The sequence below is a fragment of the Colletotrichum godetiae genome (assembly GCF_030913485.1).
Source record: "Colletotrichum godetiae strain CBS 193.32 chromosome Unknown BDP55scaffold_25, whole genome shotgun sequence".
NCBI classification, from domain to species: Eukaryota; Fungi; Ascomycota; class Sordariomycetes; order Glomerellales; family Glomerellaceae; genus Colletotrichum; species Colletotrichum godetiae.
Genome location: NW_026851273.1, coordinates 348,844 through 371,214, shown reverse-complemented (window position 1 = coordinate 371,214; position 22,371 = coordinate 348,844). Strand labels below are relative to the sequence as shown.

The 22,371-nt window shown below is 54.5% G+C and overlaps 8 protein-coding genes across 8 annotated transcripts; 4 read left to right on the top strand and 4 right to left on the bottom strand.

Moving 5' to 3' along the window:
• Window positions 1-3,686: 3,686 nt before the first annotated feature.
• BDP55DRAFT_716362 (uncharacterized protein) lies at window positions 3,687-4,748 on the top strand. Its single transcript, XM_060578338.1, has one exon. The coding sequence runs from the start codon at window positions 3,949-3,951 to the stop codon at window positions 4,441-4,443; it is 495 nt and encodes a 164-aa protein (XP_060428561.1). The 5' UTR covers window positions 3,687-3,948; the 3' UTR covers window positions 4,444-4,748.
• Window positions 4,749-7,750: 3,002 nt separating this feature from the next.
• BDP55DRAFT_666845 (uncharacterized protein) lies at window positions 7,751-8,139 on the bottom strand. The gene has a single exon (XM_060575126.1). It carries the CDS (start codon window positions 8,117-8,119, stop codon window positions 7,787-7,789), a length of 333 nt encoding a protein of 110 aa, XP_060428560.1. The 5' UTR covers window positions 8,120-8,139; the 3' UTR covers window positions 7,751-7,786.
• On the bottom strand, window positions 8,140-12,360 carry BDP55DRAFT_666844 (uncharacterized protein). Its single transcript, XM_060575125.1, has 4 exons — window positions 11,784-12,360; window positions 11,409-11,719; window positions 10,022-11,354; window positions 8,140-9,961 (listed from the first exon to the last, which is right to left on the bottom strand). The coding sequence occupies exons 1-4, from the start codon at window positions 12,036-12,038 to the stop codon at window positions 8,270-8,272; spliced, it is 3,591 nt and encodes a 1,196-aa protein (XP_060428559.1). The 5' UTR covers window positions 12,039-12,360; the 3' UTR covers window positions 8,140-8,269.
• A 273-nt stretch (window positions 12,361-12,633) lies between these two features.
• BDP55DRAFT_666841 (PIG-X) lies at window positions 12,634-14,733 on the top strand. The gene is made up of 3 exons (XM_060575124.1): window positions 12,634-13,170; window positions 13,229-13,289; window positions 13,363-14,733. Exons 1-3 carry the CDS (start codon window positions 12,872-12,874, stop codon window positions 14,557-14,559), a joined length of 1,557 nt encoding a protein of 518 aa, XP_060428558.1. The 5' UTR covers window positions 12,634-12,871; the 3' UTR covers window positions 14,560-14,733.
• A 142-nt stretch (window positions 14,734-14,875) lies between these two features.
• BDP55DRAFT_612082 (2OG-Fe(II) oxygenase family oxidoreductase) lies at window positions 14,876-16,250 on the top strand. Its single transcript, XM_060571195.1, has 2 exons — window positions 14,876-15,301; window positions 15,549-16,250. Exons 1-2 carry the CDS (start codon window positions 15,012-15,014, stop codon window positions 16,201-16,203), a joined length of 945 nt encoding a protein of 314 aa, XP_060428557.1. The 5' UTR covers window positions 14,876-15,011; the 3' UTR covers window positions 16,204-16,250.
• A 244-nt stretch (window positions 16,251-16,494) lies between these two features.
• On the bottom strand, window positions 16,495-18,641 carry BDP55DRAFT_694626 (uncharacterized protein; the record flags this gene model as incomplete). Its single annotated transcript, XM_060577378.1, is given in 6 exon segments — window positions 16,495-16,631; window positions 16,686-17,288; window positions 17,364-17,620; window positions 17,690-18,127; window positions 18,222-18,578; window positions 18,598-18,641. 6 exon segments carry the CDS (start codon window positions 18,639-18,641, stop codon window positions 16,495-16,497), a joined length of 1,836 nt encoding a protein of 611 aa, XP_060428556.1.
• Window positions 18,642-20,288: 1,647 nt separating this feature from the next.
• Window positions 20,289-20,882, top strand: BDP55DRAFT_729575 (uncharacterized protein; the record flags this gene model as incomplete). The annotated part of the gene is made up of 1 exon (XM_060579583.1): window positions 20,289-20,882. One exon carries the CDS (start codon window positions 20,289-20,291, stop codon window positions 20,880-20,882), a length of 594 nt encoding a protein of 197 aa, XP_060428555.1.
• Window positions 20,883-20,893: 11 nt separating this feature from the next.
• BDP55DRAFT_177951 (phosphatidylethanolamine-binding protein) lies at window positions 20,894-21,889 on the bottom strand. Its single transcript, XM_060565799.1, has 3 exons — window positions 21,477-21,889; window positions 21,241-21,407; window positions 20,894-21,186 (listed from the first exon to the last, which is right to left on the bottom strand). The coding sequence occupies exons 1-3, from the start codon at window positions 21,773-21,775 to the stop codon at window positions 21,038-21,040; spliced, it is 615 nt and encodes a 204-aa protein (XP_060428554.1). The 5' UTR covers window positions 21,776-21,889; the 3' UTR covers window positions 20,894-21,037.
• Between the last annotated feature and the right edge of the window lie 482 nt (window positions 21,890-22,371).

Sequence of the window (22,371 nt, the reverse complement as noted above, 5' to 3'; positions counted from 1 at the left end):
AATATAGTCCAAATATCCGCACGGAGTAGGTACTGCGGTGTGCTATGTCAGCGGGCGGCGTAGTTGTTGATGGTGCTGACATTCCCTATAGAATTTTAACAAAAAAAATTTGCTGCCAATTCCCAACCTACTCCGTTCATACGTCCTCGCATCTATCTATCGAGCGGCATGTCCGGTCTTCATTGCAGAAGAGCCCGCAAAGGATCGCTGAGGTGGAGATTCGACCTCCAGGTTGTCGCGCACCAACACATGGCTTTTGCGGACATCGTACGTTTGACAGCTCCACGATGTCTCCATAAGGGAGAAAGAAACGGGACTCGTTATTCTCGACGAAATGCCAGGCTTATTCGGCCTGCCAGATCGCTGGGTGGCCCACCCAACCGCATTTGCAGGGATCACATTCGCAAAAATGACCAAACTAAGCAAAGATTACCCGTCGCGAGGGTTCCCATCCAGATGGATATCCTTTGTCAAGACAAGGGAACGGCTTTCCATTAATGAGACGGCAGAGCCCGCCAGCTGGGGTACTTTCAGGGATGTCTTGCTACCGTACCACCCCAGTAATCTTTTCTGGGCTCCACGTTTCGATTCGACTCGGAACCGGCTCCGTCCCTTTTTCCACTACCGAAACGTTCCGAATGGGCGACCGTGGAGGGCACCATTTGATGAACGCTTGAAGTCTGGACACGAACATAGCTACTGCAGTCTACGAGCGAATGATTGGGAGCAAAGGTATGTCATACGAAACGGTGCAATACCTACGTTGGGTTGCTGCTCAAGTATGGGAGGAGGAGCAGCTGAAACTGCGGTGGGAGAAATTCTGCCATCGCGACCTTGTCAAACTCTAGGGCAATGAACGAGTGGGCTGCTTTACCGTGACTGCCATTCCCGGGGGTTTGGTCCTTTGGTATAACCCGGGGGCTGTATCCAGCACGCTGCCGTGGAGAGACCAACAACTATTCGACGACCCTGGAGATGGATGACAGGACGGCACCAGTGAATCGTGGCAAGATCGATAATCTTGCAGTAGCAATCCTCCATCGCCTGTCAAATGTGGATGAGCCGCACCCTTCCGGTCTGACACCTCATGCCAACAACCACGGTTTTGATGACCCGCTCATTCAAGTTGAGCCTATGAACGGGGCTCTATTTTATTGCGGCCATAGCCCCTGGCTCGTGCTTCTTGCGAATCGCTGAGGGCAAGTCGGTCTCGCGAAGACGAGCTTGAGAAGTTGACTGTGCCGCACAGTTGTGGCCCCTAGAGCCAGCCGCATCGTTTTCCCGTTCAAGGCAAATAGTCGAGGACGCCCACTTTACCATTGACTCCTCTTACTACCGTTTCTCACGGCGTCGGTCACAAATACAGCGGGTCTCTACATCAGTAACTCCTCAACTGGAAGGACGGCTGTACGACAGGACGACGTGCAGTAACATACCGCAACCGGCGTGTTACCAAGACTCGTGTTATAGCCTGTCATCTGGCAGCTCCTCGTCCACATGACACAGAGCCCGTGCTAGTTCTCGGTCTACAGTCGGGACAGATCTCAGCGTGCCTTGTACTCTGCGAAACCTTTAACTCGTAACATAGTTACCTGTGCACATTCTATTCTGTTGCGTTACTATGTCTCCGCAGTATCCAAGAGGCTTGATCAGATATCCACGAGCCCACGAGTTGGCCACAGAGAGAGCCTTGAGTCTTTGACCTAGCCGTATGAAGGGTACCGTTCAGACTCCAGTTACCCCATTGAATGTCAATTGGCCTACCTAGCCACATGTAGCATGTAGGTTTAGGAGACCTTTTGTGGAACTCGGGTTGTCTTCATAAGTTCAGAGTACTCCGTACAGTTGCGACAGTACAACACCACTGGTGGCTAGCAACTCCGAAGGGCACCGAAAGTTTTGCTTTTTGCAAGATTTCTTCCAGCACTTTGCTGCAAGATGAAGCATACTCTCGCATGATCTTCAACCGACAAGACAGATGCTTTGCTTTTTGAATGCGGACTATGACCGACGTCCCACCGGTTTCCTGCATGCTTCTGATGGATGCTGTTGATGAGACTCATAGAGAATGTAGAGTCGTCGACAGACTACCACGCAATACACCAGCAAATGCTAATATACTTTCGATCCAGATTCTGCAGATTGTCACAATCTAGGCTAATGGGTCTGTCGGATATTCGGATACAAGAGCCTGCCATCTGACGATTTCCGCTTTTCAAGGACAGGGCTCCCATGAGTCGACAACCTTTGCGAATACCCAGTCTTTTCTATCGATAGCAACTCATGATTGCTATGCCTCTGATTGGGCCAGGTAGCTTTCATAGAGGGCATCGCGAACGTAAAGCCGTCAACGGCTCGTTTTGACGTTGTACAAGAAATACACAACCGTATTCCACGGGCGGGATCTGCCGGCATCACCACCAGCTTGGCCCAACCTTTCATTGACGTCCAGGCACGTCGTACGAGATGCAGGCTTCCAAATGGGCCCTACGCCGCTTTGGACTCTCCAGGTGCAATCAAGACAAGTCATGTTGTCCAACCATCCCGTGGACCTGGGAATTCAGTGGATCCTTTACGAAGGCGGGCATCACTTGTACCTCGCGACTAAAAGTCTTGACGATATTTTCTTCTCTGGAACACCCAGATCGGATCTTTGGGCTGTGGTGACCCTGGTCACGGCCCCGTGTATCGCGTCGCGCAAGCTGCTCCTTATTGAGTAACACAGCCGCCTTGGGGCGGCCGTGCTGGATACATCATGTACGGGCCTTGCTCCTCTGGGCGCCCTGGAAGTGACACAGACATATCAAATGGAGATCATGAGGTCCACCAACCGGTAGTTCCATCCAGACTGGACCTGCATCTTGTCCACAGAAGGTCGGCTGCGGCAACGTCGAGCTGTCGGCAACGTCAATTGATGCAGCCGCCTTTTTGCTCCGCATGTCAAGCGCGAACCTTTAGGGTGACAGCAACCGTCAACGTCCAGCGGTAGCGTCACAGCGAGAAGGGGACAGCAGTGCCAGGATGGGCAGTCACATCGTCTGTTCTGTGAAAGGCAGGCGTAGACGTTGTTGTGGATAGTTTGCGGCTCCGATGCCGTCACGACCACAGCCTGTCAACATCCTACAGGGGCAAAAGCATTCTTTATCGGGCACCACTCAGGATCACAAAGTCATTTCGGTGACGCTCTTCGATCGGCTGAGGGGGGGAATTGGAAATGGAAGAGAATTTTGAGTTCGATGAGATCTTGAGCAGGGCGTGCCGCGTGCAAGGCTCCCGACTCGACTCCCCAGTCCCGAGCCAGCGACCTGCATACCTTTACATTTGACACGGCGCATAGTGCAAGTCCAGGCCCAGATCCAAGCGGCGGTCGCAAGGTTGAAAGAATCGCAGAAAGATTATTGGGAATCGGCAGATATTGGAACCCCACTAGGAGCGTGTTAAAGGACAGGTTGACGAGATATCTGGGCTCATTATGAAGTCATTTCCCGCCGGCACAGAAGGTCTTATTGCCAGACCTGGTCGAAAGCTCCATCTGCACCCCTCGACGGTGGGAGTCATATCGATTATCGGCCTCGGTTCTCCCCACTGGCGACCAAATTGTGAAGGGGATCTGTCAAGTTTGACAGCCGCAAGGGGACCACCAGATCCAACGCTGATGGATCGGACTAGGACGATTCGAGTGGAGTGGCAAAGTGGCTAGGAGGTTTAACATCCAAACATGCCTTCTGCCGACACCATGTTCCCCGTCATGACCAAGGATCAGTCAGGCTTGGAGGAGCAGCCCTCATAACGCTGGACGCAAGACTGGCGTGACCGGCAGGGATACGAAAAGGCAGAAGGGCACGAAGGGCTCACACATTGGCTTTCCCGGCCCCTGAGGCCGAAGGGAAGCATGGGGCTTGTCAGGAATCTCATCCACTCGCAACTTGTCAACTCGCCCTGCGGACAATGACCGCAGATAGAATTCTGGGCTTATTCTTCGCGGCAGACCTTATCCCGGAAGCCGTGCTCAATTGGCAATCTTCTGGCGTTGCTTCCGGACATCTGAAACTGAACAGGCAGGTCCGACCGGTGCCAGAATTCGATGCCCGTTCTCCACCCGTTTGCCTTGATCTGATCCCGGCCAGCCAGCCGATGGACTGTTCAATGTTTGGCTGCCAATCTGTCAAATATGGTTTATCCGGACATACGAATATGGATGCTATTGCAACTGGAAGGGACTCCAAGGGCCGCCAAAAGATATTCAAGATCATTGGAGAGGAAGGGGGAGACAGGAGAAGGACAGGGAAGGGCGGCCAGGGCCAGTGCCAGACTCCAGAGCCGGATGGCGATGCTCATCAACAATCCCTACATCGTACCCAAAAGACTCCTTGTCTTCATCCACCCAGCCCACTGTCCATCCGCTTCCTCATCCCCTCCCATCTTTCGTCCCCTGGAGCTTGAACCCAGCCTTAACATGGTCCAAGCGCCCTGTCAAATCGTAAAAAAAACTTCATTTTGGGGCTGGGAACTCCTCCCCCGACGTGCCAGGGTGTACCCTAGCACCTGTCACGGTTTCTGGCGAGCGAATCGCATTCCGTTCTCGCATCCAAGGTGGTCTGGATGCGAATTCCCGACGACGGCGGTATTCGACATTTTCAATACATTGTAACCTTTTTTGACAACGAACGTCTTGTGGAGAGGAAAGGAGGAGGAGGAGGAGGAGGAGGAGGCAACAGGCCAAGGGAAACTCGACATGCAGAGATTCGTTTCTCTTTCCCGACAGATGGGCTCGAACAAAACGTACAGCAGCAGATACGGCGCACGGAATCCATAGAGAAACTCCAGAACCTGTCTGGAGTGCCAAAGCGGGAGCGGGAATGTTTCTTCACCACGTTGACTTCGAGTTATCCGCCTTCTGATTTGTCTTCGCTCTCCTTCGGATTCTCGTCATGATGTTACGTCGTGCATATTCATGACCCGCTGTCAAACCACCGTCTGTCGATGTTCGGGTACTCTCGCTAACTCTCCCTCTCTCCCTTCTTCTCCGTCCGTGATGCAGGCAGGGATGGGGGGGTGGTTTGGGTCACTCTCCTCTGTTTCTTTTCTTTTTCCTTTCTGGAAAATGGGACGGTTTGCAACGTACAGGATCTTGCTGCTTGTCGGATCCTTACCTACACCACACCACGCAACCCACCAAACCCCCATTGACGCCCTTTTTCAGAATTTGGCATGGCAGCAGGAGACAGAAGGGGGCCCGACGACTTGTCACATCTGCCAGCCAGTCGCATTCTCTGAAATCTCATTTTGACAGCAACCGTTGGGGACCGACCGAGTTGACGGACTGCGCCACGCCCACCGCACTCCCCCCCCCCTCACCCTTTGGACATGTCGCGAAAGAAGAAACATCAGTCCCCTCCTCCCCGCCCGCAAGCACGCTCGTGGAGAAAAGTCACTGACCTGTTTGCCTGTTCTGGACGACATTTTGCGAGCGATAGGATGTGTCTTGAGGTGGAGCTTGTCACAGGAAAGACGACACCACCACGAACGACCCAACCCAACCCGTCGCTTCGGGGCCGCTCGCACGTTATGCTTGACTTGCCTTGCTGCGCCTACCTGTCAACTACGGACGTTTTTGACACCCGGCGTCAGAGCGATTTGTCACTTTTCGTCTCGTTGATCTGAGAAAAAGCCCGTGGTTGACCTTCGTCTTGCCGAGCTTTGGATTGGTCAGGTCGTCTCTTGAATGACAAGACAGCTCGGCAAGAACATGGGAAGGCAGCAGGCACACAGATGTTCCCGCCGCTCTCGCTCTGACTTGCTTCTACTCGCTGACGGTGGTGGCGGCGGCGGCGAGCCCCCCCGGACGTTCGTCCTTGCCCAACCTCCTCCTCATTGCCATGCGATAGATACTTGCCCGTACCTGGCAAACGCCCGCTGGGACTAGTGTAATGTGTCTCGCACACCTTGGACACCGCACGCGAGAGTCGACATCAGACCAGGCACAACCGCTCTCGACCTGACCGTTGAGGATCCCGTACTCGGACGATTGTGAGACTGAAGTGCCGTAGGTTGACTTGCACATATGGGATTGAAACCTGCATATCTTCGGATCGGACACCAGTTTCTTCCCCTCCTAAGGCGACCAATCAGCTGCTCGCGATGTTTCTCTCTTTCCTCATCTACTGTTATCAAGAAGCTGTACTCGGTATGATGTATCTGATAATGATCACCGTGGGATTCATGTCCGAGCAACGTTCACTCCCACAAGCTGAGCCAATATATTGGAACTAAAACCCCCCATGGTTTAAACAAAACAGCAGTTTGTAGTATAGGAAACAAGGGGATCTACACTGATTATCTCTCGCCACAGATCTGTGATCAACCACTGTAGCTGCTGCAACCCTGCAGAGTAGGTAGAACTCGGGTAAACCTCCCCTCCCCCCTTCCTCCTCCTTACGTTGGAGATTTTCCCTGTATGCCCCCTTTTCCAACCATCTCCGTCCGGACCTTTGACAAATAAGACAAGGCATGGGTAAGCCCGACAAGAAAGGGAAAAGGATATGCCTGTCTTGACTCGACTTGCTGTTTCTCTTACTGCTCTGTCTCCTCTGGTGCTTGCGTATGTGTCTTTGCTCTTGTTGAGTTGGGGTCTGTGAAGCATAGCAAAACCCTGATCAGAAATGGATGACGTGATACCCGAGCTTCCGGGTTCAAGGGGGGAAGACGTTGGGAAGGGGAGTGATGTCCAAGTACGAAGTAGAAAAATAGGGGAAGACAGGCAGAAAAGAAAGGGCAGAGCAGCATTGAGAACTTGTGGGTTTTCAAAACGTCAAGGGTTGGCACGTACCAAGAAGGGGGAAAAAGTATTTGACATTTTTTTTTTTTTTTGCTCGTTCGAGACGAACGGTGCTACAAGGCGGTGCTGGGTCTGTCTGGTCTACGTCTGGTTGTCGGACTCTTGTTCGCCCTTGTATGCTTGAATGAAGCCCAGACAGAAACATCCCGAAGAGACGGGAAGAAAGGGTCACGAAGAGGGGTGACCCATGATGAGGATACAGAAGTACAACCTTTTCTACCGAGAAAAAGATTGCTTGAATACAGAGGTGGTAAGAGGGTTTACCCTTTCCGTCGCATCTCTCACATTCTCTCATCATCCGTCTTTCCATCATGCCCCCCTTGTCTTTTTGTCGAACGTCTGTTCGTTCAACCACATAACCCAGCCCAACCACCAAGCCAAACCAAACCCCCCTTCCCCTTGAAGAATGAGAAACAGGCAAGAGCGTTGTTCTCGCCTATATCTCCAAACGACTACGTGACTATCTGATTTGGAAAGAAGGGACGAAAACAGGCAGAGGCGCGAAAGCGAGGGGAGCATGGACAGGTTGTAGGGGCCAACGTATGCCCACATACCACGTACACGATACAACATGGAGAAGCGGAATAGAGTAGAGAAGCATAGCAGACGGGAAACAGAATGGACGAAGGGGGGGGGGAATACTTTACAAAGCTGTGACCAGGTTATGCTGCTGTTGATGCGCTGCTGATGTTGCGTAGCGATTATCTTGTCCCAATGTGGTCCATGTTCGATAAACTACGATACTCCGGTTTCCGAACATCATCACACCTATTCCTTGCCCACCACCCAAACCGCACTCGCTTGTGTGGAAGTGAAATCTCTCTCTCCGAACTAGCTTGAACGCCAAAGGACTGACATTGCAACCACCAAAAAAAGACTACATACTCCAGACTGGAATCAAACCCAACCAAACCAGCCCAAAGTATGCTCATATCTGTTTTTGCCCCGTCAATGCCAAGTTGAAAGTTGCCCCTGATCCCAAAACATCAAATCAGGGGGGAAAGAAAAGCTCAAAGTAACAAGGTGGTGGTGGTGGTGGTGGTGGTGGTGGTGGCGTACCGTGAATAGCATCGCTGGTTGTGTGTAATTCATAGATGGTTCCCAACCCAACCCAACTTTCCTCCATTGATGGGCCCTTGCTTGGTTGTGCCCTGACAATCGACATTGACACACGCACACACACATACACTCACCATACAACTTCCGTCCAAAACCAAAAGTTCGAAATAAGACGCCAGCTCGCGAAAAGAAAAGGGTTCCTGAGACGAACGCTACGAGCATCACATCTTTTACCCCCCCTACCCCCCTTTCTGGTCACAATCCTTCAAGCCAGCCCCATGTTCGGAAAAAGAAGTTCGCTCCCAACTCTGGAAGAAAACCATACACCCGTTGTACGTAGTAGACAACAAGGGATAAGCACGCTTTCAACGTTTATGCCCTTCGCAGAACCTTATTCAGGAAACCGCCCCGGCCTCTTTTGGGCGTTTCATCCCCGGACGGACCAACGACGTGGGCATCCCTCGTCGTCCCGTCTTTTCCTCCGACGAGGCCGCCGTGGTGATGATGGTGCGTCTGCTGTTGATGGCCCGGGTTCGGGGGAGCACCAACACCAGCAGCAGGGAGATCGCCCGCGTACTGCACATCTCCCCTGCTGATCTTCACATAAGAATCATCTGAAGAAACCCCCAGCGGCGTGGCGAGTCTGGCGGCCCCTGAGTCAAAGTGGGCGTGACAGCCCTCCGCGGCAAGTTTCGACATCCCACCAATCGCGGTGTTGGTGGTGTTTGTCAATGACAGCGACGACGACGAAGTGGACGGGGCCTTGTCGATGGGCCGCCAGCTGTCAGTCGCGGCGGACGTGACAGGTTTCCCCTGCCGGATGTGGGAGAGGCCTCTGTCGAGATACTCGACCAGCGGCGCCTTTGTGTCGAACCCACAGGTTGCGGTACTGCTGTTCCCGTCCTCATCCTCGTCGTTGTCGTTGTCGTTGTTGCCACCTCCACCTCTGTCACCACCGGCGTCCACTACTCGTCGTCGTCGCAAGGTAGAGCCGTCCCAACTCGTCTCTGTTCCTGTCGCTGCTTCCTCTGATGATTGCAATGCTGTTGCTGTACCCGTCACCGTTTCTGCTGCTATTCCTGTCCCATCACCACCGCCAGCACCAGTGTACTCAGCAGCGCCAGGGGCGGGGCCAGAAGCGGAGGCGTCGCACGGCGTCTCGGCAGCCCGGCCCCCGCCACTGCCGCTGCTGTCATGGACTTCCAGGGCTTTGCGGTAGAGGTCCGGGACGCGACGCCGGAACTCGGCTTCGAGGTCTCGTTCATGCTGGCTCGTCGTGGCTCGCGCGCCGCGGCCCGAGCTAGTGGCCGACGGGTCGTGGTCGTCGTGGTTGGGATCGGGCCTCGACGACGAGGCGTAGTAGTAGTTACCGCTGATGCTGTTGCTGCTGGTGTTGACCACTATGCCCTCGTTGTCGATTTGAGTCAGCAGTTCCTGGTACTGTGCACTCCTTCTCGCCGCCGCGTCATCAGTCTCTGACGGTGCGGCCGTCGATGTCTCTTGGCGGAGGGGATCCGGGTTTTGCTGCTGCTGCTGCTGCTGCTGATGCCCTGCCTCGCTCGACACCTTGGATCCAGTGATGGATGTCTTGTATGAGACGCTAAACTCCCTGTAGTGGCCTTTGAGGACGAAACATCGGCCTGGCCAGCCCCATGTTCTGAACTTGTCGTAGAGGACGTCGGCGAGGGGGCATTCCCGCGAGGCGTCTATGACGCGGTCGTAGATGACCAAGCATGTGGCGGATTGCCACTCGCCAAAGACCTGTCTGCTGCTTTGGTGTGGGAAAGCTCGCTCAATCATTTCGAACGAGGCTTCTCTGATAAAGCTTAGGGGGGCGCGGAGGTTGATTGCCCCCTTGATGTGAGATTTCTCAAAGTCGGCTGGTGGACGAAGGTCAATCATCAGAATCCTGCTAGACGATAGGACCTCGATGATTCTTTGAAGGTGATGCGGCAGTATCATCTGGGCTCCTTTGGGTGCCCCTGGTGCCGGGTCACCGCCCATTCTAAGGGTTTGGAATTGCTGCGAGACGATATCTCGTTCCCGCCGGTGATGAAACCAGGCCTGCTACAATTACTATGTCATTCTGAAGACGGGGGGAAGTGTGTAAGTGATAAAGCCTACCTCGACGTGCCACAACTCTATGCCCAAATTCGAGGCAACAAAATTCTTTTGATCGTCGTTGGGTAGCGGCTCTTGCCGGTAATATTGTTGGAGCAAGATCTCGACATGTTGCGAGAACTTGGGCGGCTCTGGAATATCATGCAACATGGTCCTCCGCGCGCTTCTCTGCTGGTTCGGAATCATTGATCTGGATATTGGTGGCCCCTCTGATGATACTTGAGAAGATGAGGTGTGGTGCCGTTGTAAGGCTTCGATTGAAGCTGTTGGGTTGGGAGACGGAAGCGAACGCGTTGGTCTGACGACTGGCGATGATGATGTCGATCCCATGTCTGACTCCTGGATACTAATCGGTCTCTCTTCATTCATTCTCACATTTGCTCCACTGCCTCTCAATTGCGCCTCCATGACGCTTCTTTCCGTTGGAGCATTCGTATAGGTGACATCCGAGAAAAAGGTGCCCATTGACGCAGAGTCCGGTTGTGTGTTGTCTTGCACTACACGAGCGCCTCTACTTACCGTATTACTCACCTCCGCCTCCTCGTCTTTATCATGAATCCTCTCAGCCACCAGGTTATTGGACCGAATGAAGGCTATGAACGAGGTCGCATGGTCGTCGGGCAGAAGATCCCATACCATGACTGGCATAGACAGGAGGAGCAATGTGGAATGACTCTTGAAAACACCCTGAACTTTGACGTATTTTGCCAGGGCAGGGAAGTTGGACAACCACTGCTCCCAAGCGCTCAAGTCTAATTGCTGGTTGTCTTCGAGTGCCAGTGAGATCATGACATGCGGCGTATCCTCGTTCGGCTCTCCCGATATTGGAGCGCCAGGCCCTCGCCCGCCCGTAACCCCTTCAGGCGATCCGTTGTCTTCTGCGGTCATCGCGGTATCCAACAGCGGCGACGGTGGCCGCTGCTCAGGCGGCACGACCCGGGACAACTCGATGCTCGGCGCCTTGTGGTTCGACGTCATCATGAAGTGGACCGGCGTCGACCTGGCCTCAAAGACCTTTCCATTGATGGTGACGGGTCGCGGGTGCTTCAGGCGGGCGAGGACCTCGGCGTGTAGCATGGCCGCGGAAAAGGTGCGGAGCCTCCACTCCTGCATCACCTCGATGAGAGCGTTTGTAAAAGAGTAGCGACCCGGGTCTGGAGCAATGGCGTCCCAGCTCGAGGCGGATATGGTCTCGGTGATGCTGTTGCCGTTGGGGAACGTTGCGCTTGCCGCTCCCGCGCAGCAGTCGAGGAGGATGAGAACGTCGGAGGCAGAACGCTCTAGCAGGGTCTGGATTGCGGACCACTGTAGCCATGGTGAGTCGGGATGTCGAGTGCTACGGTTCTGTGAGAATGTGTGTAGTGAATGCAAGATGATATTGTTTGCTTACGCGCACCAAGTGCTCTGGCGAGACTCATCTATCCTGGCATGGCCGCCGTAGTAGACTAGAAAGAGCGTGTCTTGAGCCTCGTGGTCTTTGATCAGCTTGCCGATCTGCATCATGAGCTCTAGATGTGAGTTTTCAGATGGTATAGGAAAGATCTCTGTGTCAAAAGCATAGTCCTCGCGGAGGCACCGTTCCAGGTCCTCCAGCTCAGGCAACACAAAGAGGTCGTCACAGCCCCAGTGGAGGAGCAGGGCTTGAACCTTTGAATATCGCTGTGATGATTTCCTGCGATTCGGGAACGCTCGGTTTGCAGACTTTTGCAATGAAGCGTCAGTATAATTATGACACGATGAGTACCACATGATCTTTGTCACTTACATTCTCCAAGGTCTGAGCAAAGGCATCGAGGTGCTTGACGTGATAGCTCACGCGGCTGATATCGTGTGTGGCGGGCCGAGGCGTATCGCCGGAGCTGGAACCGTACTGGTCATGGCCGGTCTGTGAGTCTACACGTACTCTGCGCGACTGGATCGACGAGATCCTGGCACCTACAGTCGAGTCTGCGCTGCTCACGCTGTTCCCGTCATGAGGTCGCCGAGACCGAATGGTCACGTAGGGCTGGTGATCGCCCATATTCACCAGCTTCCGAAGCAAATCTTGCTTAAGAAAGGAGCCGATAGGCAGGTATCTAAATCGTATCTACATGTGCTCATGTAGGCACATAAAGAAACACGGCGCCGGTCGTATTTTTCCTTACAATTTAAAACTTCATAAAAGGCATATCAAATGAGAAACAGGTTAGGAAGGCCGTGAAAGCCACAAAGTCTGTAAAATTCGAAGTGGCGTCTGATACATCGTCAGAGAAACGGAGTGAGAGCCTCTGGTATGTGTGAGAGGGAAAAATAAGAGAAAAGATGTCGTTGGCGGTGTCTTTCGACAAGGCCCCGTTCGTCTCGGTCGACGGAGGGCGGACGGGCTGGAGGGGCATCGCACTCCGCGCCAGCTTCGGTAGCTAAAATGGCTTAGCGTGGCTGATGAGCCGGTGACCGAATGTAGCAGGGCGGCCTGGACCCGTAGAATTATGGGTCTGTTTTCTAGCCTCCACACGTGTCTACTTACCTAAGCCCAGCTGTACGTACCGAATACTATGTGGCTGAGTGTGGCTGGTGTACTGAGAGACCTTGGTGGAGTAAGGGACAAGTCCCCTGGATTCGGCACCGAGCGAAGTGTCCTCAGCAACGGGTCTCCAGCTCCGACTTCGATGCCAACGGACCCATCCGAGCACACTGTTCACTCACTGAACACGCCAACCCGTTCACGTCACCGGAGAATCCACTGTCATTGACCTTACGTACCACCTTGCACCCAGCTCATCTACTCATCCTCAAGTAACATTCAGAGCGCTTACATTGAACCGGAACTCGGTTGCCGAGTCTGCAGTTGTGTTGCGTAGGCCATCGCTCAAGATGCGTCAGCGAATCACCTTTATTCATAAGCCCAGTGACGGCGCGCCTCCGGAGTCTCTCGAAGTTAGCGATGCCGGCGTAAAGGGTCCCGAGCTCTTATCCGTCCGGGAAGATAGAGTAACCTTGGCCCTTGATGAGCTTCCCTCTGAGCTGTCCCAGCTCCTGGGTGAGAGTCATGAGCTGCACATTAGATGGGTCAGCCCGTTCGCCTATGACACTATTGGACCTTTGGCTTCGAGGTTATCACCAGGTTTTCATCTCTTTTATACGCCAAAGAAGGAGGAGGTCAAGTGGGATGCGTGAGTTTTACCCCAAGGGTGTCATCGGTATTAAACAAGATAATAACACAACATCAAGTACAAAACTTTGCGGAGCTCTCAAGGAGGCCTTTGGTGGCAGCAGCTGTACATCGTCAGAGGTAAGCTATACCACAATCCGGTCTTCACACCTCACCAGGCAAAGCGGTCGAAACTAACTTTGTCACACAAAAGTCGTTCACAACCCTCCCCAACGACAGGTTCTCTCACTCCGCAGCGCTCCAATACTACGAGCCCCTAGAGAGCCTCGCTGCCTTCAGCCAGTACACAGCCGAGAAGCTCTGCGCGGCATCAGACACAAAGTGCAAGTCTCGCGCCGAGGACCTCAAGACGGCAGCATCCTTTGACATCTCCTACGACACAATCTCGCACGCCCTCAAGCTCACTGCACAGTGGCCCTACGGCAAACACCGCATCGCCGTCGCCTCGACCCCGAACCACAGGACCGAAGTCGGCATTCTCACAACCGACTCCACCGCGAAACCGGAGCCGCACGAGATCGGCATGGCAGGCGGCCTCACCGTCCTCGGCGAGCACAAGAAGCCCGCGCCCGTCCTCTTCAACGTGCCCGCCCGCCATCGGCTTCACTCGGACGCCGCGGGAGACGAGGCATCATCGCATAGTAGCACCGGTAGTTCCTTCTCCGCAGCGTTCCTCGAACCAACGGGCCTGCACCCGACCCTGCAGCTACGCTTCGACTCGGCCGAGCCGCCGGTGGAAGACGCCTACTGCGCCGTCCATGCGCACCTCACGCTGCCAAAGACCATTTTCGCGGACCGCTATCAGCTCGCGGACGACCTATTCCTCAGATCCAAGAACCTGACCGCCCTTCGCTACGCCAGCTCGCCCGTCGACCTCGAGGCGCCCGCGTACGCCACGAAGCCGTGGGGCTCCGGTGTCTTGCTTGAGCTTGCGCCGCCTACAACTGAAGAGGGGAAGAAGAACCAGGACTGGACGGCGGAGATCCCGCTGCACCTCCGCTACCTGGAACCCGCGGCGGGCGGGTACACCGAGGTAGAAGTACCCTACCCGGCCGTCTTCTGGGCGTGCTCGTCCGAGGAGGGGACAAAGTTCCCGAGCAGCCCGTTCGAGAGGGTGAATCTCGGGTACGACGCGTTATTCGGGCCGAGGACGGTGTTTTGGCACGTGGAGCCGCGACCCGTTGCCGGAGGAGGAGACGGAGGTCGGCTCACGAGCACCGTACGCGTGCCGGTTCTCGAGTCTGGGCAGGCAGAGTGGATTCGCGCCGGGACGGCGGCTGCGGTGGTGGTCGGATTCGCGTGGGTCCTGTGGAGGCTCGTGGCGGCGTACTCCAAGACGGGGTATGGAAGGCGCGGTGGGGCGGACGTTGGGGAGAAGAAGAAGCAGTAGTAGTAGTATGAATACACATACATGGAATATACCATCACCACCATCACCTTGCCTTGCTGCCTTACCTTGAGGGTGAATAGACCTCCTCAATTGCATTCCTGTCACCAGCCAGCAGACGCCCTCTAGGTCGGGGGTCAGGTCAAACTGGCTGGATCCTATGTGAGGCAGTTGAAGATGAAATAAGGATCATCTCGCATATTCCCAGCTCCTTACAGTGTGCCGCAGATCTGCACGGCCCGGCTGTGGCGGAGCCCCCCCCCCCCCTAACAACCAACACCGCAGAAGCCGATACGTGCGACGCGGAAGCCTCCAACATGAAAATCGCCTGATTATCTCAACGACATATCTCAATTCTTCACTTTGTTACCTCTTCATCTCGAAAGAAGTCACATCCAAGCATTGCCAATTGACCGAACCCCAAGGCCGCCAATGCATCTCACCTCAGCCCAACAATGATCTCCTACGTCATCGCCCTTGTGGCCTTCCTCGTCTTCTTCTCCGACCCCCTCGTCAACTTTTTCTCCTCGTCCGATGGCCGAAGCACAAGCAGCCGGAGCCGGGTGGCCCGCACGCCCCGGCCGCAGATGAACGAGTCCCTGCTGGCCATCGAACATGCCAACGCCACGGCCCTGTCGTGCCCGCCCGACAACTACTCTGTGCGCATATTTTCCAAGGAGCCGCTGGTGTTGTACATTGAAGGGTTTTTGAGTGTGGAGGAACGGAAGCATCTACTTGAGATTAGGTATGTTCTTACTGTTTCCCGACTCTTCTCAATTCCTCGAGTGAAAAATGTCATGTTACACAAACATGCACTCATATACGTTTTGTCTACATGCCGATGAGATGAAAAATGAATCCATGCCCCCTCTCAGGAACATTTCATTTTCATCAACATCCACAACACTCAAAACTCAGTGAAACCAGCCCTCCCCCTCAATTCCTCACCTCACGCATCTCAATCCCCTCATCTCACTCACACAATCGCCCAGCAACCCCATCTTCGAACCCTCAACAATAACCCACAACGGCGCAAACACCCACCGCGACACCTCCATCCGCTCCTCCGACGTCGCCCTCCTCCCGCGCGACGACACCGTCCGCTGCATCGAGGCCCGCGCCCGCGCCCTGCAGGGTTGGCGCGAGGATCTCTGGATCGAGAGGCTGCGGACGCAGCGGTACGTCGAGGGCGGGCACTACTCGTACCATTTCGACTGGACCGCCAACCGCAGCGGGTGGGGCCGGGTGAGTAGTATGATGGCGTGGGTCGACGCTCGAGGCGGGGAGGATGAGAACGAGATGCCTGCCGGGACGGGAAACGGGGAAGGGTTGGTTGGTGGCGGGACGGAGTTTCCGTTGTTGGAGGTGAGTGGGTTGAAGAGGGAGGTTTGGTGTCGGTTTGTAGAGTGCGGTGGGAGAGATGCTGGTGATGCTGGTGTTGCTGGTGATGATGAGAAGAATCTGGGCAATGATGAGCAGGGCAAAGGGACTACCTTTAAGCCTGTCCCGGGAAACGCGGTTTACTGGGAGAACTTCCGTGCTGACGGGAGCGGTGCCGGGTATGACGAGACGTGGCATGCCGGATTGCCGGTCAAGAAGGGCGTCAAGGTCGGGCTGAATATTTGGAGCACTGGGAGGATAGAGTGAAATGTCATGAGTCGGATATGTTATTATAGCACGATAGCTTCAATATATGTTCGCGATATGTCATTAAAAATTGCTCAGTCTGTTCTTTTGCATGACAACATGAACGTCATTCCTCAGAACCCCTTCTCAAGTGATATAGCTCCCCAATGTACGTCCCAAAATGATGCAAAGATATCCAGCCACCAAAATGCTCCGGCTTGCTTGCAGAAAAGAAGGGACTGAGAGGAAGAAAGATATCAAGGGAAACGCACGTACACGTTAGCCGCATTTCTCACAGGCACTCGACACCTACTATGAAAGACCAAGGAAATTCGGCTCTCCTCCGCCCCCGGCCGTCCAGTCAAAGTCGTCCATGAGCATCGACCAGTCGATATCCTGCAGCGGGTCACTCGTCGGCACGACGCTCGCGTTCGCATCCGTCGCCGCCGCTACCACAAGGTCAGCAACACTCACACCGAACCCCCGACCGCCCCTGCACTCACGCGTCGACGCCGTGCCCCCCGCCCCCGTACCCTGTCCTCCGCCTCCTCCGCCGCCCCCTCCTCCACCAACACCAACACCACCGACCCCGGGCCCGCCTTGCCCGACCCTCGCCTGATCAAGCTCCTTCTTCCACCTCCTTAGCGTCCCAAACGCAATGACAGCACCCGTGCGATGCGGATACTGCGAAATAGGTGCCTCCAGCTTGGGCATCATGTGCCTCAGACTCCAATAACTTTCCGACATGCGCAGCACGCGCATGGCGAAATCACCTTCCTGCACAGAACACCGCCGCAGAGCCTCCTGCGCGTTCTTGACGGACACGTCTGCGTTGGCGAGCTCGACGTCCGTGGCGTGGCCCGAGACGAGGACGTCGAATACCACGGCGGCGGCGTCGAGGATGGTGCGGAAGACGTGTTGCGGGGCGTGTAGGAGGAAGCGGTGCGAGGACTCGAGGCGTAATGACAGGTTGATGAGGGCTTGGGCTGTGCTGTAGGCGCGGTTTACGTTATGGCGGAAGGTGGGTTTGTCTACGGTGGAGAGGGGGATGAAGTAGTAGGATTGGAGCTCGAATTGGACTGCTAGGATGGTGAAGAGGTCGAGGTCTGTGTTTATCAGCAAAGGTAGCTTCACGTTGTGGTTAAAGAGGGGGAAGCAAAAGAGAATCAGTTGCTACGAACCAGAGTTGTGTCGAGCCTGTAGCTGCTTCAGCTTGTTCAGCTCGTCTTCCAACAGCTGAATGACGGTGTCCGGTACGCCTTCTCCTTCTTCGGCGACGGAGAAGACGGTTCGGCTCAGCCTGTTGGAGAACTTTTGCATCTCATACAGTAGGCCAAAATACCCCAGAGCATCGGGGAGAGATCGCCCGCCGGCAGCCCTGTTGACGGCTTCGTTGAAGAAGCCGGCCGGAGGCGGGAAACCATTACTCGAGGCGACTCTATATCATGTGGTCAGAACCTATTCGCCAGAACTGAATCACAGACTTTTATAAAGAACAAAGACATACCTCTGAGCCTGGATGTTATACCCCATCCACGTAAAACACGCCTCCTCGTCAGTAATATCAGTCTGCCGGTTAGGCCCTATACAAAACTCGGGATGCGTCCCGCGGCCCGTGTGCAAGCCCAGCAGCAGCGCGGCGTTCTGCGCGATGGCAACGTACGAGGACGACGGGTCGTTGAGAAAGCGGATGGAGGGCAAGGGCCATGTGCAGAGAACAAGCAGGGCGTCGACGGTGGACATGGTGATGGGCGGGCTCGAGACGGCGGCCCAGACCTCGCGGGGCAGGTTCTCGATGAGGAAGGGGAAGAGACCGGCGTCGCGGGTGTATCGCCGCGAGGAGATGGCGATGAGGGTCCAGAAGAGGATCGGGCTCTGCTTGTAGAGCTTGTCTGGGTCCTGGGAGCGGACTATGGGGAAGTAGGGGTGAAAGTGCTCGAAGTAGCTTTTTCACATGACCTCTCAGCGTCTGCTTCTCTGATACGATAACACGCTGAGGGAAGGGGAATAAAGTAGGAAGAGGGGTCGAGGTAGCTCACTGGTCAAAGTAAAAGTCAATATCCTCCCCAGAAAGGACCTTGGAACCCAGGGCCCTCGGCTGCGCGGGCTGCCTCGCAGGACCCGTGGGCGTCGTGTGAGACGTGAGGGTCGGCGTCGGGACCTGCTCTGGCTGGCGAGCCTGCTGAACGGGAGACAATGCCGGCAGGCTCATCCTCGACGCAGAGGGGGGTGGCCGGTGGTCCGAAAAGGCGCTTGCGGCTCCGGGGTAGGCGGTACTCGGGCTCGGCAGCGGCAGGGGTAGAGCGGCCGGGGGGAGTATGCCGGTGGCGGAGACGGGGCTCGGGTTGACGGCATTCTTGATAGTTTGGACTTCCTTTTCGAGCTGTTCTAGTTTACTGTTTGATGTTCACACACAGGGCGGATGAGTTAGACCATGATCTTTTGCTGGATGGACACATATGGGGCACAGAGTATTGCAAGGCAGGCAAGGCGCGGCTGGGAGCAGGGAGGAGAGGAAAAGGGAAGCCACCTTCTTCTGGTCATTCGCTTGTGAGACTTGTCAATGACACATTGTATGCCGAGCTTAGAGCAACGTTGACATGGCTTGTTGGGCGTGTAGCTCGCATTGCACTTGACCTATTTCCAGCCGTCCAAAGGCATTCAGTTAGCATACGGGATGTCATGTTTGGTGTAGCAGTGCAACGAAAATGCAGAAACAGAACGTCGAAGGAACAGAACGTCTTCGGCACGTTTGCTGACATTGCATGATGCGCCCCAGGGGACCTGACGAGGTGGCCCCCCCCCCATTCCGTCCCTCCCGAGTCCCGGATGCCAACCGCGATCCAATGGGAACAAGAACCGGGAGAGGCGCTGGAAGGGCACGGAGCATGCGCGACATGTGTGGCAGCAGAATGGTTAAAAGATTAAAACACCACGAGGGAAGGTAGCCATGCAAGGGGACGAGGGAACAGATACAAGATGAACCGGTCCAGGGTGTGTGTGAAAGGTATGTATCCGTACAAAAAGGGAGAAGACGAAAAAGCGAGAGGAAGCCTACCTTGGAGTCGCGACAGCTCGTGCAGGCTGTATTGCGCCGGATCCGGTTCGGCACTGGAGGGCTGGGCGAGGTATCCCTCTGTGCCGACGCGGGGCTCTTGAGCGGCGGGTCCATCAAGTAAGGGTAGGGTGCGCGCGTGCGTGCGTGCGCTCTGCCTCCTTGTCAGGTTTAAACGCCTCTTTGTGTTTAAATGAGCCGATTCTGGCGCAGTTGTGGGTGCTCGCTCTGATTGTCTGGCTCACTTGCTGGCAGCTGCTGTGGTTGTGTGAGTTGTTGATGGCAAAGGTGGAGAGAGGAGAATGGGAAACTCGGCGCGGTTTCGGCAATGCAAAAGAAAGGTGAGGAGGAGTGCGGTTTGATGAGAAATGCTGGGAGAACAGGCGCGACCGCAACCAGAGAAAGAGGAGACGATCACGTGCGCTTACGATTTCTGAAGGATTCAATGGCGGTCTCATCGCGGACGTTGTCCGTACCTCCTTCTACCTTGAGTTAAGCACTTTTAATCTGCCATCTAGCCGATATCAAAGCCAACGACTTTCTTTCGATCTACTATTTGGGTCATCGCGAGAAGTTTGTGGTGTTTTGCAACAGAGGCGACGAGTCAGGCGCATGTCGTGTAGCACTCAACTTACTCACTCAATACACACCTAATACCTGGGCGCCACGATCCTAGACTGGGTCGCTTCAGACTAACGCACGCCTGTTCCATTGACTACCTTGTATAGATATGGCCCGTAAAGCTGGAGACATGGTAAAGTATAAAAAAATAAAAATAAAACAATAATTCCATCGAATTGTGTCACTACGCTTTACGGTAGGCTGTGGATGGGCGAAGTTTGGCTTTACCTTGGTGAGTCACTAAAGCGCAACTGCCTCGAAGGTTTTGCAGTGAGCCTGGTCGTAAAATAGACAAGCGCTATTGTGTAAGCCACCTTCATCGGAGAAAGCTCTCACCTTGCACCTTCAAATCAGGCCGATAATCACATTGGTCATCTTGGTAAAGCCCTTGCCCAGCAATTTATGTGTAATGAGAACTATTCACAAGACGATGGTCTGCTTCATCTACATCAACGGCTACCCGGGCGTCGGCAAACTCACCGTCGCCAACGCCCTCTCCAAACTAATCTCAGGCAGCCGCGTCTTCCACAATCACCTGGTCATCGACCCTGTCACCGCAATGCTCGACCGAGACGATGCCGAGTCCTACAACGATCTGAGAACCTCATTCCGCAAACATGCCCTCGACTCCATCGCCACACATCCCGCGCTGGCGGGCAAGACCTTCATCTTCACAGACGCGCGGGAGTCTAGTCCCTTGGGCAGCGGGGCTGCCCGAGATCACAAGGCGGCTGCCGAGAGAAGGGGCGTACCGTTCATCTCGGTCGTGTTACGCTGTGAACTGAATGAGAATGTCAAGAGACTTGCAGGCCGGAGGTATGTCGGGGGTGATGGGGCGACCAGCAACACCAAGTTGACTGACGGCAAGATCCTGAGAAAGGTCAGGGACATGGAAACTATCTTTGAGTTTGGAGATGAGAACGAGATGTGTTTGGATGTCACGACCCTGGGGTCGGAGGATGCTGCGCGCTTAATTTTGCAGCACGTCAACGCGGTTCACTGCCGTATTGAGAAAGACGGCTGAATGTCACCTCTCATTAACACCGCCTATTCACATCGACAATCTCATCAAGCGTTACTATGCTCATATTCTCATCAAAGTATCTGAACGCACCCCATAAGACACTTCATAATCATCGTAGACATGGCACTAAACACTGGAAATCTTCATCTTGAACATCATGTCCACTTCCTCTCACAGCTTCCAATCCACATTCCCCAACCTAGCACCTTGCCCTGAATGGCTTCGGCGACCTGTTCCCTAGTAGCTCGAGCTTCCAGCATCGTTTTATCCAACGGCTCACTCAGAGCCACAACTTGAAAGAAGTCTGTGACAATCAATCTCGCGGTTCTATCTCATTGTAAGAAAAATTGAGACTCACATCTGTGGGTGCCATGATTCATGAGAGGCCGTGGAGGAACATACACGCCCTCCCTACGCCCCTTGCCCCAATGAAAACCTCCCTTCAAGAGAGATTTGTTCTCGTCTTCAATCTCAAAGTCTTTTGGGTTCACCTGTTTCTTCTCAGGCGCGATTCCGCCATAGACGCTTGTAATCAGCAAGTCAGCAATTTCCTTCGAAATATCAGGTTTGATGTGGATTCGTGCGTTAACGTACCCATGGCAGATGGGCGTCGGCAGCGGCGCATCCGGATCCTCAACGACGATGAGCCATTCCTTCACCTTTGACTCGAGCTCCAGCGGCGCGGACCACGAGAGCGCGGGGATACGGCCGCCGCCTTCTGTGATGTACTCCGGACCCAATGTTGCGGGAGACGCGCCGCAGTCTGGCGACGTGACGGTGATGGTCTGTTCTGTGTGAGAGGCGAAGGCGGGGGACGTATAAAAGGACTTGGCGTCGTGGGCGCGGGAGTTCTTGAGGAGCCAACTCAGGGTTACTTCGACGTACGGATTCATTCTGGCGGCTGTAGGTTTTCTGTGATGCGTAATGAAATGAAGCGTGATTGATTGATTGATAGCTACTTGTATTGTGGTTCAAAACGTGGCTGTAGTGACGATGCAAGATAAGATGAGACGGGGAGGGGGACTATGAACATCATTTATCCACCGTTCTCAATAACCATGATTAAGCTTGTTTCCGCAACCCGAAACGCCTATTTCGTATGTCCATGCTTATCTCCAGCTTAGCGGACATGATGCCCGACTTCAGACGGTCTTACAAGCCTCAGACCCGAGTGGCTTGAACTTGAATAGTTTCGGTGCCGATTCGGTCAGCACTCGGCCGATCAATCAGTCATCCGGACGCCGTGGTTCTTAACTTGGTAAATGAATTTTCCAAGCTCTCTTCTTCTTCTCAAAGCTCTTATCCTACGTGAGACCTAACCGCGTGCGACGTGATATTGAGTACTTCTGCAAGTCACAGTATGGTGAGTTGCTCACAATGCAGCAGGGACGATGTGTGATGCTCTTGATAGCATCGCTGCAGGGACCCTCCTCGTTTACTTCCGGCTTGGCGATGCTTAACGGCTTTTAGTGGTACACAACCCCTGTAG

Excerpts from the sequence above, each read along its gene's own strand:
- BDP55DRAFT_716362 (XM_060578338.1), top strand. The coding sequence starts at position 3,949 with ATGACCGCAGATAGAATTCTGGGCTTATTCTTCGCGGCAGACCTTATC.
- BDP55DRAFT_666845 (XM_060575126.1), bottom strand. The coding sequence starts at position 8,119 with ATGCTCGTAGCGTTCGTCTCAGGAACCCTTTTCTTTTCGCGAGCTGGC.
- BDP55DRAFT_666844 (XM_060575125.1), bottom strand. The coding sequence starts at position 12,038 with ATGGGCGATCACCAGCCCTACGTGACCATTCGGTCTCGGCGACCTCAT. Across the intron at positions 11,355-11,408 it reads CGCCAGAGCACTTGGTGCGC|CACTCGACATCCCGACTCAC; the intron begins GTAAGCAAACAA and ends ACAGAACCGTAG. Across the intron at positions 9,962-10,021 it reads TAGAGTTGTGGCACGTCGAG|GCCTGGTTTCATCACCGGCG; the intron begins GTAGGCTTTATC and ends TAATTGTAGCAG.
- BDP55DRAFT_666841 (XM_060575124.1), top strand. The coding sequence starts at position 12,872 with ATGCGTCAGCGAATCACCTTTATTCATAAGCCCAGTGACGGCGCGCCT. Across the intron at positions 13,171-13,228 it reads GAGGAGGTCAAGTGGGATGC|TACAAAACTTTGCGGAGCTC; the intron begins GTGAGTTTTACC and ends CACAACATCAAG. Across the intron at positions 13,290-13,362 it reads GCAGCTGTACATCGTCAGAG|TCGTTCACAACCCTCCCCAA; the intron begins GTAAGCTATACC and ends GTCACACAAAAG.
- BDP55DRAFT_612082 (XM_060571195.1), top strand. The coding sequence starts at position 15,012 with ATGATCTCCTACGTCATCGCCCTTGTGGCCTTCCTCGTCTTCTTCTCC. Across the intron at positions 15,302-15,548 it reads AAGCATCTACTTGAGATTAG|CAACCCCATCTTCGAACCCT; the intron begins GTATGTTCTTAC and ends ACAATCGCCCAG.
- BDP55DRAFT_177951 (XM_060565799.1), bottom strand. The coding sequence starts at position 21,775 with ATGAATCCGTACGTCGAAGTAACCCTGAGTTGGCTCCTCAAGAACTCC. Across the intron at positions 21,408-21,476 it reads CCGACGCCCATCTGCCATGG|CGTCTATGGCGGAATCGCGC; the intron begins GTACGTTAACGC and ends GCTGATTACAAG. Across the intron at positions 21,187-21,240 it reads GAATCATGGCACCCACAGAT|ACTTCTTTCAAGTTGTGGCT; the intron begins GTGAGTCTCAAT and ends TGATTGTCACAG.